Source organism: Carassius carassius, chromosome 41 (assembly GCF_963082965.1).
Source record: "Carassius carassius chromosome 41, fCarCar2.1, whole genome shotgun sequence".
Taxonomy (NCBI): domain Eukaryota; kingdom Metazoa; phylum Chordata; class Actinopteri; order Cypriniformes; family Cyprinidae; genus Carassius; species Carassius carassius.
In genome coordinates this window covers 27,191,462-27,207,801 of record NC_081795.1, presented here as the reverse complement: position 1 = coordinate 27,207,801, position 16,340 = coordinate 27,191,462, and the positions used below count along the sequence as shown (strand labels likewise).

The 16,340-nt window shown below is 38.6% G+C and overlaps 1 protein-coding gene across 4 annotated transcripts in view; it reads right to left on the bottom strand.

Annotated features, from left to right (window-relative positions):
* Positions 1-636: 636 nt before the first annotated feature.
* Positions 637-16,340, bottom strand: part of LOC132123125 (schwannomin-interacting protein 1-like) — a 273,684-nt gene continuing 257,980 nt past the window's right edge. For all 4 annotated transcript variants that reach the window (XM_059533664.1, XM_059533666.1, XM_059533667.1 and 1 more), the window contains 5 exons: positions 14,629-14,746; positions 7,368-7,565; positions 2,866-2,989; positions 2,673-2,766; positions 637-1,024 (listed from right to left, as the gene is read on the bottom strand). In XM_059533664.1, coding sequence (XP_059389647.1) covers positions 973-1,024; positions 2,673-2,766; positions 2,866-2,989; positions 7,368-7,565; positions 14,629-14,746 — 586 coding nt within the window. In that variant the 3' untranslated portion in view covers positions 637-972. The remainder of the gene's footprint in view (positions 1,025-2,672; positions 2,767-2,865; positions 2,990-7,367; positions 7,566-14,628; positions 14,747-16,340) is intronic.

The window sequence follows — 16,340 nt, the reverse complement described above, 5'->3', positions numbered from 1 at the left end:
CACACCAATATCTGAGTCAGCCCTCATCGTACTCGCTCTCAAATAGAGTATGAGACACAGATTCATCTTGATTTGTAGGAGTTGACAAATTTCCAACATGTTACATGATTCACTTGCAGAATGGAAAACAATGTAGACAGCCATTTCTGGAAATGATTGTCACTGACATATGTTCGATGTCAGTTTTGGGTGAAAAATCTAGAATAAGATTGTGTAGATCAGCGCTTTGTGTTTAATCTCATCGCGTTCAGCTCTGTTCTGGAGCATGAGTTATGATGCAATGATACAGAAGCTTGTTTCCAATACAGAATAAAATAAATAAATACATAAAATACAAAGTTAATTGTGACTTTTCATCTCAAATGAAATAATGAATAATGAAGTTATATCTCACAATCCTATTTTGTCTTGATCAAAGATAAAAAAAAGATAATTGTGACTTTAAACCTTTTCTTGAAAGATGTCATTTATAGCTGACGATTCAGTCTCGTCTTCTCAGAACTGTGAGGGAAAAAGTCAGACTTCTGAAATAAAACAGTTACCTTTTAATTTCTGTGGCAGAAATGAGCTTCCACAGAAAACATATATGATATATTTTCATATTGTCTCCACAAAAGACGGTCCAGAAGGCTACGGTCTATGAAACAAAGTTTTATTTTTCTTATTTTACACATATCTGTACATAAGCATCTCCCTCAAATAAAGAATGTGAATACAGTAGAATGAAATGACATGAACACGACTCGTGCCTGATCAACATTCACATCAGTTGAACAGCAGTCAGTGAAGTCGACTGAAGGCCGGCGTGTGTCCTCTGGAGTCCTCGAACCCTGTGTTAAACACTGTCCTGAGCTCGGACAGATCTAGTGACAGACTGAGACGGGTCGATGAGGCGAGCGCTGCAGGAGACGCCAGAGATCAGCACGCATGAAGCAAAGGAAGGTGTGAACTGATGCTGTGAGGAGTGCGGCTTCATTTGGAGAGCGTCTTCTCCACCAGGTGCTTCTGCTGGCTCTGAGCACGCCTGACACACACACACACACACACACACACACACACACACACACACACACACACACACACACACACACAGAGAGACTTTAGACAGTCATGGGATTAATGGTTGAAATCAAACTTTGATGCTTTCCAGCAGGCACAGGATGTCGGTTAGATGTTGTATTTTGGTTGAAAATGAAAATCTGGTTGACGTCTAAATCCAACGACTGTTTGACGTCAAGCTCCAACATTGGGCAGATGCCGAATTTTGGCTGGAATAAACACCCCCCAAAAACAACATAAACTGTACATGTATTACCAGCTTCACTTATTACTAACCAGTTTGACTTTATTTCTGTCAGACGTCTACAGAAGCTCTTATTGAGAATTAACAGAGGTTTAGATGTTGATGTTTTATTTGAAAATGTTTGGTCACCATTATTGTGATCAGTGTTTGCTTTAGTTGGGTAGTTTGACTCTTGGCTTAGTAAGTTTATGGTTCTTGTAATAATGTTTACTAAAACACATATTTTATTATAAAAGGGGCATAAACAAAGATAAAGTAATATAGTTTTGATCATCATGCAGAAGAATTATTTAAGAAAATTATTTTTCTCATCATTGACCCAAAACGGTTATTAATGAACAATATTCAAGAAACATTACTTTCTTACAACAGATCAGACATTCTGAATTTTTTTTTTAAATACATTTTGGAAAATAAATCTTTCGAGACACATAGACATCAATAATCGTATACAACTCATGGCTCCCAGAATGATCTCTGTGTGTGTCACCGTAGGTTAAGTTTTTTGAGCTCAAGTTTGTTAAAAGATTTTAACTGATTGTTATAATACCGCTGGATCTCATGTGGCAGAAACACAGGGTTTGTAATATGAATGTACTAATGGAACAACATAATTGTTAGATTAAAAAACATCAGCGAATCAGGTTACTTCATGATGATTATAAAACCATTAACAGGTAACAGCCATCACCTGATCTCATGTCACTTTAGCTTTCTTTGATGCAGCAAATGTGTGTAACAACACACTGTCACAGCAGCCACAAAAGAAAAAACATATCATAAGTGTTAAGAGCTCAACTAATGGAAACACTAATCACTGTTATGGTGTTTAACTGTTATGCTATTATGGAAATTAAACACATTAGAGTTAAACCCCTGTTAATTTTCAATAAGAGCTTTTGTAGACGTCTGACAGAAATAAAGTCAGTCTGGTTAGTAATAAGTGAAGCTGGTAATGCTGTTTGTGGAGATGTTTAATCCTCCTCTGCTGAGATCTTGAGATATTTAATGTGCTGCCATGCATTTCACCCATTGTTGCAGTGTGGTGCTTATTCCAACCAAAATTCAACGTCTGTCTGATGTCGGAGTTTGACGTCAAACAAAGTTGGGTTTACACGTCAACCTGACTTTAATTTTCAACCAAAATGTGACGACTGACTGACGTCACATTGATGTACTGTGCCTCCTGGGATGTTATCTGATAATGTGATCTTGGATTTCACAGACAGAGGGTCACAAACACAACAAACTAAGAACTTCAAATCACAGAATGCATCAATAAGATGTATTTTCTCAGTGAGGCTCAGATGAGAGCGCTGTTGTGTGTCTGTCAGTGTTTGTGTGAGGTGTGGATCTGTGGACCGGTCACCTGGTCAGGTCCTCGATGTCCACCAGCATGGCGTCCTGCTCCATGTGAAGCTCGTCCCTCATCAGCAGCAGCTGCACCAGCTCCTCGTTCAGACCTGAACATCACACACACACGTCTCTGAGCTAAGCAGAATACACACGCGTAAGGAACAGACAGGAGTGTGTGTGTGTGTGTGTGTGTGTGTGTGTCGTACCCTCGATCTGAGAGTGCAGGTCGTTGACGATCACCTGGAGCTGTCCCAGCGTCATGTCTCTGAGATCCGTGGGCTTCAGACTCCTCTTCATCAGACACTCGCTGATGTGTGGCATGTGAGGAAGCTGTGCACACACACACACACACACACACACACACACATCGGTATAAGCACAAGACCCGGTCTAAAAGATGTTTTTCACAGTGTTTTCTGAATGCACATGGTTTAGTACTGTATTTGTAGTGTTGTCTAGCTCATATCCAGAGCTTTAAATATCAGCGGTTCAGTTCTGCTTACAGATGCCAATTTGGTTCAAACTGAGAGTGCTTTAAAAAGCATGAATGGAAACATGATTTGATGTCACATGTGAACACACTCGTGAATCAGTATTTAAGGATTAAGACAATGCTGTATTATTCAGGTATTGATGAAAATACGATCACAAGTCACAGATGAATGTCTGACTGATTGTAAGACATGAGAGGATTTAGAAAATGCTCAAAAACTCTCTGAAATCATTTATAAAATGACAATGGCTTGTCTCATAAGTTTAACATTTTCTGAATGTAATTCTCAATCATATAAGTGAACACGTCTGTGTCACTACAACATGATGCCATTCTCTACTGTGTTTGGACATCAGAAATGACTTACACTGTGGTAATGTATCACAGGATGCTACATAACACTTTCATCTCTTTAATCTATCTAACCAATCAGCAGTCAGGTCTTCATCATGCTAATGACACCGCTGACTATTCAAAGGCAGCTCTTCCAGAGAATCTTCTGGGGTTATTATATATCATAATTATGGGTTATGATAGTGAAGGCTGTTTGGACATGAGGCATAATGCATACAAATGACCGAACAGCAGATCTGTTCACAGAAACTCAAGCAGGTTTTCCACATTACAAATATCAGTCTCACACTGGTAATTCTCCAGGTGGATCACCCAAGTTCCCATGAGGACTCGCTTCATTCTGACACACTCCAGTTTTACTTTCACATCAGTTCACTTGCTTGTTCATATTCAAATGTTTTTCCCCATGTAAGGCAGATCTGAGTGCCGTAAGCTGAGAATGAGCTGGGTTTCTCACAGATTTATCCACTAGTGAAGTGAATGTTAGCTCTGTAGAGATCAGTGAACCTTGATATTCCTGAGTAACTGTAATAGAGTCTGATGAATCCTGCTATAGTGAACTCAAGACTTGGTTAAAGATGGTTAGAAGACAAAGAGGGCTTACAGCAGCTCATAAGTCTAGGAAAAAACAAACTGTCTAATCAAAAGCCCAGATTAGTTTTTACTGAAATGGCTTTGATATGAGATGCAGGCTGATGCAAGTTAGATGTTTTACTCCAATATTAACAATCCCAGGAAACTGGAAGACGACCATGATTTTATTTCTTTGGATTAATATTCAGTGATTTTACAGATTGCCTGCACTGATATTATGAGATGAGAACTGATCTGAATAATGACCTTCTATAGAGCTGCTTAGAGCTCAAAGTCAATGTTTTACAACTCATGCATTTTTCAACACTGTTGAATTTCAATTGTTTTAAATATCAGTATGGTATAAAGCACTATAGAAGTGAATGTGACTGGACTAAAAGTGGTTCAAGTGTGTTACTGGTTTCCTAGATTGAACGGCAAGTGATAAAACACGTAAGATACGTAATGATATGAGCGAATCAAACGCTTCAGCAGAGGAGTGTGTGGAAGACTGGAGCTTCATTATTTCACATGATAAAATTGGGTTTTCATGCCGTCTCATTCACACAGATTACTTCAGTTTTGACTCATAAAGTACTGTAGTGTGCATGAAAGTGTCCTCTCTCCTGAAGTTATGACTGATATAATGAATTGCATCAGCTTTCATTCATTCACTGTACTGTGAGCGGAGAAGCATCTGGTCACTAGCAGACAGACAGCAGGTCTAGTTGTGGATGTTGACCGGTCAGTGCAGTGTTTCAGTCCAAGCCTTCTCCTCTTCAGAGAGTGAGGTGTCCAGTGACTTGTGAGGAGATGATCTCATGCTGGGGTGTCCCGCTGACACGGCCTGCACAGAGAGACAGCACCTCCAGTGCCACTTCAAGAGCACCAATGTGTTTAGAAGGAACTCTGACTAGCAGAGCATTGGCTGAGGAGGGAGCTGGGAGGGAGAACTGGTGAGCTCAGCGATGCCCTCTGAGAGTGTGTCATGGCACAGTTTCGCTCCGGAGGACTTCCCCTGCCGGCGTGAGCCTGTCAAACACACTCCAGCAGCTGCTTCCTGCTTTGATGTGTCATAGTTTCAGCTGGGACACTGACTGCGCTGGAGGCCGAGGCGTTCTCACTGCATGACGTCATGACGTCACTGATTCTCAAGGAACCGCAACGAGTGTGTTTGTATCAAGACTACGGGTTTGATTGTATTTCTATATATAAACTGACCAATGCATGTGTCATAATAATATTCCAGCTATGCAGCCTACTAATGAAGTGTCATCACAAAATACCCATTTAAACCAAAAACAAAAGAGATTCATTCACTCATCAGGTGAGTGTCTCTCTCTCTCTCTCTCTGCAGACACACACACACACACACACACACACACACACTACCGGTCAAGTGAGACTTGTAATGTTCTTTAAAGATGTGTCTTCTGCTCATCAAAAATACTGAAAAAACAGTAATCTTGCTAAATGTTATTACGATATAAAATAATGATTTCTATTTTAAAATCCTTTAAAATAAAATGTATTTCTCTGATGCAAAGCTGAATTTCCATCAAACAAAGAGAGAATAAAAATGACTGACCCCAAACTTTTGAACTGTAGTGTATATTGTTAGAAATTGTTATATTGTTTTTTTTTTTTTTTAGTTTGTTTTCATCAAAGAATCCTGAAAAAAAGTATCACAGGTTCCAAAAGAATCTGAAGCAGCACAACAGTTTCAGCTCTGATAATAAATCAGTATATTTTCCTGATTTCTGAAGATCATGTGACACTGAAGACTGGAGGAATGATGCTGAAAATACAGCGGAGCATCACAGAAATAAATTACACTTTAACACAGATTCACACAGAAAATTTGTATTTAAATCATAATTATATTTCACAATATACATTTTTTTCCCTGTATTTGTGATAAAATAAATGCAGCCTTGATGAGCAGAAGAAGTTTTATTTTTGTTCCCAGAACGTTCTCTCAAAAGATAGGATAGCGTTCTCTAAAAACATTCTAAAAATGTTTATTAATAACATTATTAGAACATTATCCCCTAACATTCTAATTAAGATTTAGGCAGATGTTTAGATGTTGATGTCTGTTTAAAAGTAATAGTTTGGTTTGATGTCACCATAATGGTGGTAAGTGTTGGCTTTAGTTGTGCAATTTGACTCTTGACTTGTCAGTGTTGTTCTTTAGTTGCTGTAGTCTTTATTGTGGCCAAAACAGCAAGAGAACATGTGCTTCGATGGTGCTGGTTGCTTGCTGATGATTGATATATCACCATATATTTGGTCTGGTTACCTGTTTTCACCCAAGCTAATGTGTGGTGTTAAGTATTATTCATTAAAGTGACTCAACAGCCTGACACCCAGCTGAATATAAAGCATATAATTTCAAGGATTTAAAAAAAAATATGTTTCTTTGTCACACAAACATCAAGATTCAGTGTATGACTCTCAACAATGATGACATGCTTCATGCTGCAATGTATTCTGGGTACATCATGCAAAAGCATGTCACCATTGTTGAGATTCTTACACTAATGCTTGAGGTCTCTGTGTGTGAAAAACATGAGGAAGTTTTTAATATCAGCAAGTAACCAACATCACCTGATGACATTTTTCTCTCACTGCTTTCGCCATAAAAAATATATTTATAGTAGCTAAATGAACAGTAACACTGAAAAGAGACATACTGCCTAAGTACTGGTCACCATAATGTTGACGTCAAACTAAACTATTATTTTCAATAAACCAACACCTCTGTTAATCTCTATAAGGACTTTTTTTACACTTATGACAGAAAAGAATCTTGTTTATAATAAGTTAAGTTGGTAATACTGTTATTGGAGTATTTACACTAGAGTTTGACACCTAACAGAGGTTGGGTTTTCACTTTCAACTAACATCTGACTTCTGAGCAATGTCAGTCCACATCTAGTGTGAGAGTGTAAGAGCCAAACCAAATCTGACTTTAAAAATGTAAGGCTCAAGAGCACAACTAAAGCAAACACTGACCACTATAACGGTGACATCATTAAAACAGTGATTTTCGTCTTTGTTGATTCTGTATGTTAACATCAGGTCTCGTCAATAATGGTCAATCATCACTCAATGAATCACTTAATTATCTCATTAACTTTAACTCTGTTAAACTAACTGTTAATTTAACACTCCTATTTTAACACTTTCACACTCTTGAGTGTGGTCTCACATGTACTCCCAGCAGAGTTAATTTCACTCAGATTTTTTGCTGTGTAGTGCTCTGCTGGAGTTCCTCACACGTACCAGATCTGCCACTGGAGACTTCTTACGGTTCTGCTTCTCCACCTCCACCTGCATCTTGGCCATGGGCTTGGCCATCGCGAGAGCCAGCTTGGCCTCGGCCTGCAGCTTCTTCTGTCGGCTCAGGAAGTCCATGTCCTCCAGAGACTCTGAGTCGTCCTCCGTCGTGTCTCTGTCCGAGTAGGACGAGCTCTGTTTGCTCTGAGGACAGATGGACAGAGAGAACACACGACGGAGATTAGACAGATCTCCATCTGGAGAAAGCTCAACATACCGTGGAAATGATGAGTGAAAATGATCTTTACTACAACAGTATACTGTCTGCATAACAAACCCTGACATGATCTCCCTTGTGAAAAGAAAGGTGTGCCTAATTGTATTAAAAGTGTACTTTTTGTGTACCTCAAATCATAAAAGTATAGTTTTTTTAAAATTCACTTGCAGAAAATATAATATAATTTAAATGAAAAGCCACTTTAATGACAATAGGTCTTAACATACTTAAGTGAACTTTATAAAAATGAACTTCATGATAATGTCTAATTAAGTATTGCTTAAACATACATTTTACATAATTATGATTTCATTGTGTTTTAAATAAGTACATGTATTTTGATCTACTTATCAATACACTAAAGCACATACTGAACAAAATTCAGAGATCCAATCATGTAATATTTAATGAACATAATCGATATTATAACCACCAGTAATATTCAATATATCGACCACTCATATATATATATATATATATATATATATATATATATATATATATATATATATATATATATATATATAAATGTATATAATAGATTTTTAAGTATATTATTTTCCATAAGAAGTATTTGTTGGTTCTATAAGCATGCTAAAGTGTTTTTGTTTTTCACAAGGGCTACAGACACTGATTTGAAGGTGTGTGTGTGTGTGTGTGTGTCCAGGGGGAATCTACACATGCTGGTGTGTTGTAATGATCAGACTGATGAATGATGATTGCACAGGGTCAGTGTAGGTGGGGTCATTTCTCTGGCCGGTGACCCTCTCTGACTCATACTGTAATCTTACAGTAACACCGGCTGCAATGTCTGCTGGGAAGCCAAGGCTCGCAAACCACATCCCTGATTTAGGGGCATTCTGGATGGGGCTGTCTCGAAACACTGTTACAGTTTTGTCTCGATTGCTAAAACACTATAACCAGGCTTTTGAACTAAAATTTCAAAACCATAAAGCCATTTTTGAAAAGAAAGCACACGCATTTTGCTGAACTACACAGCAAAAAATCTGAGTGAAATTAACTCTGCTGGGAGTACATGTGAGACCACACTCAAGAGTGTGAAAGTGTTAAAATAGGAGTGTTAAATTAACACTGAAGCTGAGTTAAAGTTAATGAGATAATTAAGTGATTAATTGAGGGATGATTGACCATTATTGACGAGACCTGATGTTAACATACAGAATCAACAAAGATGAAAATCACTATTTTTATGTCACCATTATAGTGGTCAGTGTTTGCTTTAGTTGGGCACTTGAACATTACATTTTTAAAGACAGATTTGGTTTGGCTGTTACAACTGAATTGTAACAAACAGACAAGAAAAAAATCAAAACATGGGCATTTGTAGGAATCTCAACAACGGTGACAAACAGCATATTCAGAAAAATAGAACAACTCTAAACATTAGAAAACAAACTACTAAAATAAAAATAAAAAACAAAAATAGACTAGTAAGAATAAAGGAAATTACTGAAACAATTCAGCTAATAATTTATTCATGCCGCACTGCATCATGGGAGCCATGGATGAATTTTGATAGGTGGCACCCAGAATGCACTGCAACATGCTTTTTGGATTTTCACCATTGTTGAGATTGACAGGTTGATTCTTGATGTTTGCATGTATAACTGAAAGACTCTTTTCAAAGATTTTTGACCAAACAACTTTTAAGAAATTCCTCAGATTGTATTTAAAATGCTGGAAATACTTTGTTGAACAATCATAGGGCTGCAATAATCAACAATGTAACTTTAACTCAGTAATTCAAGAATAACAATAGTCTTTGCTTGTCCATCAGTTTTAAAACTCCGTTATAACAGCCAGTTAAAATCTGACTTTAACACTTTAGGGGTCAAGAGCCCAACTAAAGCAAATATTGACCACTATAATGGTGATACAATTCAAATAGTGATTTTCGTCTTTGTTGATTCTGCATGTTAACATCAGGTCTCGTCAATAATGGTCAATCATCCCTCAATTAATCACTTAATTATCTCATTAACTTTAACTCAGCTTCAGTGTTAATTTAACACTCCTATTTTAACACTTTCACACTCTTGAGTGTGGTCTCACATGTACTCCCAGCAGAGTTAATTTCACTCAGATTTTTTTGCTGTGTATAAACACTATTCCCCTGCTTTAACACATGAGTCAGATTTGGTGAACTCTTACTACCAAACTCTACACATAAATTCATTTATAAAGCACTAGCATTCAGTATTGTTCACTCAAGTCTGCACAGTTTGAGCTCAGTTAGCACACAATGACCCAAGAGGAAACACTAGGAGTCCAAATGGATCACACACCAGTCAGAACCGTCGATGGATCAAGGGCCAGAGTCAGCTTACAGTTCTTCTCAGTGGCTTTGGTGCATTTCTCGAATTAGAAAGTTAATTCTCAAAACTACTTCTTCAGCCTCCGCTTCATTTAGTCACTTGTACACATCATGAAACGTTTTGATGTTTTGATCAAGTTGCGATTGCTTACAGTTTTTCCCAACTGCTTCAACACTATAACCAGGCTTTATGAACTAAAATTTCAAGACCATAACGCCATTTATTAAAAAGCAAACCCATTTCCCTAAACTATAAACACTATTCCCCTTTTTGACACGTGAATCAGACTTGTTGAACTGTCACTGCAAAACTCTACATACAAACCCCTTCACTTCTCATTTGCCTACACCATATTGTAATTTAATATTTACATTTAGCAGATGCTTTTAGTGCATTCAGGCTATACATTTTTTTAAATATGTGTTCCCTGGGAATTGAACCCACAACCTTTTGGGCTGCTAACACAATGCTCTACCACTGAGCCACAGGAACTATCATTACTAACATTGTTCACTCAAGTGACATCTAGTCCATGGTATGACTTTGAGAGAGCCTGGGCAACTTCACTATCGTCCCCTCGGCTCAGTTTACTCTACTGTAACATTTGAGAGCTGTACTCTGTTTCAACACATGCATCAAACTGCCTTACGTACAGACAGAGTTTCTGTCTGCTTCCAATTTGTAAAAAGGATGTATTACAGTTTCAGTAATCAGTACTTCTATTTTTGTAGGACACAGAGACGATGGAATGGTAAAGCGTGTCTAGACATTACAGTAGATGTGTGATGTGTGATGGGGGTGGATCTTACCCCGCTGTACAGATTCTCTGGTCTGGCCCAGACTGAAGATGTGATGTGTTGTTGTTGTTTGGTGTATTGTACATTAAGGAATAGAAAATGAGCAAATGTATACACATATGTTCATCATGTGAAAGTTCCTTGAGGGGGAGAACCACAAGCAAAACAACTTATTACTGGTTTGTTTTTTGTAGTGTGTAAAACTATGTTGCAGTGTGTGTGATCAAGCGTTTTTTCAGCAAGATTGAGTTATTTTGTTGTTTGTTTTTTTCATTGTGACCTGAATATAGGAAGTTTGGGGAACTGGGTAAGAAGTTATGGATTCGTGTTTACTGTTTTGAGAATATGATGCATAGTTTCAAGTAATGTATTTAGGCAATCGAGAAGAACTGTGTTCATGCAACTGATTGTGTTCATTTGTCTGTGGATTCCTACATTATAAGCTGCTATTGTCATGTTGCTCAAAATGTATTATATAGTTCTCTGAAATATCTCACGAACCTTCAACTGGAAAGCATTTATAGACAGAGGACAACACCAGAGTTACAAATTCTCCCTTTCGCTTTTGTGCACATATTTCTTTTTAATTTCTATTTCACAATGACATTGTAATTAGGGATGTCCCGATCAGGTTTTTTTGTCCTCGAGTCCGAGTCCGAGTCATTTGATTTTGAGTATCTGCCGATACCGAGTCCCGATCCGATACTTCTATAATACATAAAAAAAAGAATAAAGAAGAGCGAAAAAACAGATCCAGGATCTTCAATAAATTACTTTTTGAAATATATTCAAATATAAAACAGCTATTTTAAATAGGCTAGTAAAAATATTTCGAAATCTTACTGTTTTGCTGTACTTTGGATCAAATAAATGCAGGCTTGGTGAATAGAAGGGACTTCTTAAAAAAAAAAAAAAAAACCTTAACAAGCTTACTGTTCAAAAACCTCTGACTGGTAGTATAGGCAACTTTATTTTTTCTCTAATTTCTAGCTTTTAATTGGCTTAGAAATCTATAAATGCTGGACAATAACAAATAATAATGATTTGTTTATATACTACAAACACTGTTTATCACATAATAATGCAGAATAGTTTCTATACTGTAATAAATACTATGTCAATCAGCACTGCATTGTTCATATACTTTATTTATCACCTGCTGGAGATGACTTGAAGAACAATTTATTGTCGTGATCGTATATTAATGTCTTCGTGTTTGCATAAGTTTCTGTTTTCCTGTGCACACCACAGCATAGCTGGACGCTTTTGTCCATATTAGGAATTTCCTGATATCAGCGCGAGAGCGCGCTCCGGCTTCGAGTATGAATGAAACACACACTGCATGAGAGTTTAGCGCTCTGAGTTCATCTCGCTGTATCCTGGGTCCGAATGAAATATCAGGTCATGCGCAAACTATCATGTCCCTTAGAGTTTGAATCTATATTTATTCACACCAGCTCTTGAAAACAAAGTGATGTCATGCCGCACGCATTGCTGTTTCTGTGTGGAGTCAAAAGGGTCTAACTCTGTGCCACCGCATAACAAAAGATGTGTTTTAAAATTAACGAGAATATATATATATCCGAGTCCTGATCGGGAGGTAACGTCCGATTCCGATCGAGTCTGAAACCACGCGATCGGGCCCGATTTCCGAACATGTGATCGGATCTGGACATCCCTAATTGTAATATGGTTTTTTTAAGGGGGGGGGGGGGGGGGGGGGGTTTGATCAACCTGCAGCAGTGTTACACGTTGCCTGTTCGCCAAGCCCTTCCTTTGTGGCTCGCATGCAGTAAATAATAAGATAATATGACCATGCAGTCAATACAGATATTTAATAAAAACATTAAAAACAAGCAGGGCTGTAACATAACCCATTAAAAAATGCACGCCAGGCCTACACTGGACACGAGTGGCATGATCCGACAAATGACAACAGAACACAGTGATGGATGCACTGCACACGATCCCCATCAGTGAACTGATGCTCGTTCTGTTTATGATGAAATGTTCTGATACTGTGTTCAGATGATTTGACACTGTAGTGTGATGTCATCAAGTTTAGACACACTTTTAGTTTTAATCTGAACAGCTCTTAACCCTGAGTGGATGGTTAGATGCATGATGGGCTAGTATATATATATGCAAGATGCTGTGGTAGCCATGCTGGTTCAGTATGTCTTTAATTTTGAATAAATCCCCAACAGTGTCACCAGCAAAGCACCCCCACACCCCCACACCTCCTCCTCCATGCTTCACGGTGGGAACCAGGCATGTAGAGTCCATCCGTTCACCTTTTCTGTGTCGCACAAAGACACGGTGGTTGGAACCAAAGATCTCAAATTTGGACTCATCAGACCAAAGCACAGATTTCCACTGGTCTAATGTCCATTCCTTGTGTTCTTTAGCCCAAACAAGTCTCTTCTGCTTGTTGTCTTTCTTTAGCAGTGGTTTCCTAGCAGATATTCTACCATGAAGGCCTGATTCACACAGTCTCCTCTTAGCAGTTGTTCTAGAGATGTGTCTGCTGCTAGAACTCCATGTGCCATTGACCTGGTCTCTAATCTGAGCTGTTAACCTGCGATTTCTGAGGCTGGTGACTCGGATGAACTTATCCTCCGCAGCAGAGGTGACTCTTGGTCTTCCTTTCCTGGGGAGGTCCGCATGTGAGCCACTTTCTTCGTAGCGCTTGATGGTTTTTGTGACTGCACTTGGGGATACTTTCAAAGACTGACTGACCTTCATTTCTTAAAGTAATGGTGGCCACTCGTTTTCCTATCCTTAGCTGCTTTTTTCTTGCCATAATACAAATTCTAACAGTCTATTCAGTAGGACTATCAGCTGTGTATCCACCTGACTTCTGCACAACACAACTGATGGTCCCAACCCCATTTATAAGGCAAGAAATCACACTTATTAAACCTGACAGGGCACACCTGTGAAGTGAAGACCATTTCAGGTGACTCCCTCTTGAAGCTCATCAAGAGAATGCCAAGAGTGTGCAAAGCAGTAATCAAAGCAAAAGGTGGCTACTTCAGTTGTTTCACGCTTTTTTGTTAGGTATATAATTCCACATGTGTTAATTCATAGTTTTGATGCCTTCAGTGTGAATCTACAACTCTTTGAATGAGAAGGTGTGTCCAAACTTTTGGTCTGTACTGTATATATACATAAATTTAAGGTCTTTCCAGCATTAAGGGAATACAGCTTTTTTTTATCATCTCGTCTCAGTTATAAATTTGACTGGTAAATTATAAAGAATGATATCCCCTTTTGTATTGCATTGCATATCAGGGATGACAGACTGATAAAAAGACTATTTATGACTGGATGCAACTTTTGAAACTTTGTATTAAAAGTTGATCTCTGACTGACTTTACCATATCAGTGCGGCTCGCATGAAAAAGATAAATAAATAGTGAAGACAGTCTTACAAACATTTACAAACTGTCTCCAGTATGATAAGAATGTTATGTAATGTTTTCACTGTTTACAATGACAGCGCCTGCCATCTTGTCTTTTTGGCTTGTTGTTTCTGATTGAACTTTAACCCTGAGGGGGAAATCCAGATCAAATCCCAGGAGGTAAAATCAAAACAGCAAGATTGAGTTGTTTTGAGTGGAGAGCTTCATTTTGAACTGAATATATGAAGTGTGTGGAATTGGGTGAGAATTTATGGATTCGTGTTTGAGAATATGATGCATAGTTTCAAGTAATGTGTTTAAGCAATTGAGAAGAACTGTAGTGTGACCTCTGTGACACCAGCGAGAGAAAACATCATCCATGAGTGAGTGTGTGTGTGAGGGAGAGAGAGAGAGAGAGAGAGAGAGAGTGTGTGTCTCTGTGTGTGGGTGTACCATGGGAGACAGCGGTGTGTCCAGGCTGGTCTCTGTCCTGCTGTCGTCTGCGTCGCTGTCTTTGTCGCTGCCGCTGTCGTTGACGAAGCAGATCTGCAGGTTCATTCCGCTCTGGAGCCTGTGAGGATATTGTGTGATATTGTTCAGATTATCAGAGCATGTAGTAACATGTGAAACACCCTTCAGCAGCTAACACTGAGACCAGCAGCTTCACACTGGCTCGATCAGAACTACTGCAGAGAGATGGGTGGGGATGTACATGACATCTGCTGAATGCTCTACTTTGGTTGATTTCCATGGTTTTTGAGTTGAGAAAAGCACACAGTGAGAGCACTGGATACCGGCGGTGACATCAGCAGTGAAACGCTCAGGAGAAGACTGCTGAAGCATCAGAAACACTTCTGCACATTTAACATTTGACCTGTGTCATTCTGATAACAGCTCAGCTATCACATGAAAATCACTCTCTCCTGAAACAAGAATAAAGGGTGAAGGAAGGAAACATCTGAACTACTTCCCCAGTTTATGAATTACTGCTGATTAAGAGAAACGGTTTCATTTACAGGTCTTCTGAAACATTATTTTAATATACATTATGAATAAAACAAGGGTTCAAATTCCTGTTTGATTCTGCTGAGATCTTAGAGTTGAAGGATTTTACAGAGGGGATTTAGCATTTCTCTTTTTATGACTTCATAAATCACAAACAGCCAAGGAAAAAAACACTTCTAGAAATCAGTGTGAATGATATAAACAGTAAAAACCTTCAGAGTATAGAGAGGAATACAACTGTAAAGTCAGTGAAGTGAAGATGAAATTCATTTAAAAACCCCAGCTTTTAAATTTTGATTGTCTGTTTGTTAGTACTCATAAAGCTCATATTAATGCCTTCTTCTGCATGACCATAGTGTAGATCCCTTCATCCTAAAAGGAATAGTTCATAGTTAGTTATAGTGAGAAATGGTCCCTAAAGTGTGACCGAACTGATTTTGAGAAGACACGTTTTGTTTAATAAATGAAACCCACTGATGCTGACAGATCAAGTGCAATATGAATGCTGGAACATGTTTAAACAAAGGAAGGTGAAATCTGCTCTGGGTCACAGTGTTCATCTTTTACTGTAATAACAGCAGCATTACGACACTGTGACAACATGACAGAGAAGTGACAAGTCATGTGAATCAGAAAGTGAGCAGCAGAGATTAGAGGTTAAAGTTGTGTGTGTGTGGGAGAGACAGAGAGAGAAGGAACTGCTTCCCTTTTGGGAAGAGTGTGTGTGTGGGATGTGGAGGGGAAACCCCTCTGTGTTCATAGAGAGAGTGCTTGAAAGCTGTGCTTCGGCACACAAACACAGGACCGTGTGCTCCGTCTGCACTGATGTCACTCACAGCACTGATTCAGACCTCCAGCACACACACACACACACCTGAGCACAATACAAGACCTGCTGGAGGACAGCACAGCTTTCACTTCTCTCACTCTCATCCGGTTCGGCGCTTCACCAGACTTCACCGCTTTATTCCCATCTGTATTCTGAAGGGGTTTGTTCATATATCATTTGTCTGGTTTTATTATTGCACAGTATTGTCTGATTTATGGAGTGATAAAAAGAGAAATCCAAAGTCCCCTCGGTAAAAACCTTTAACTCTAATGTCACCAGAATCAAAGAAGAATTTTAACCCTTGTTTATCCACTATGCTTATTTCAATACT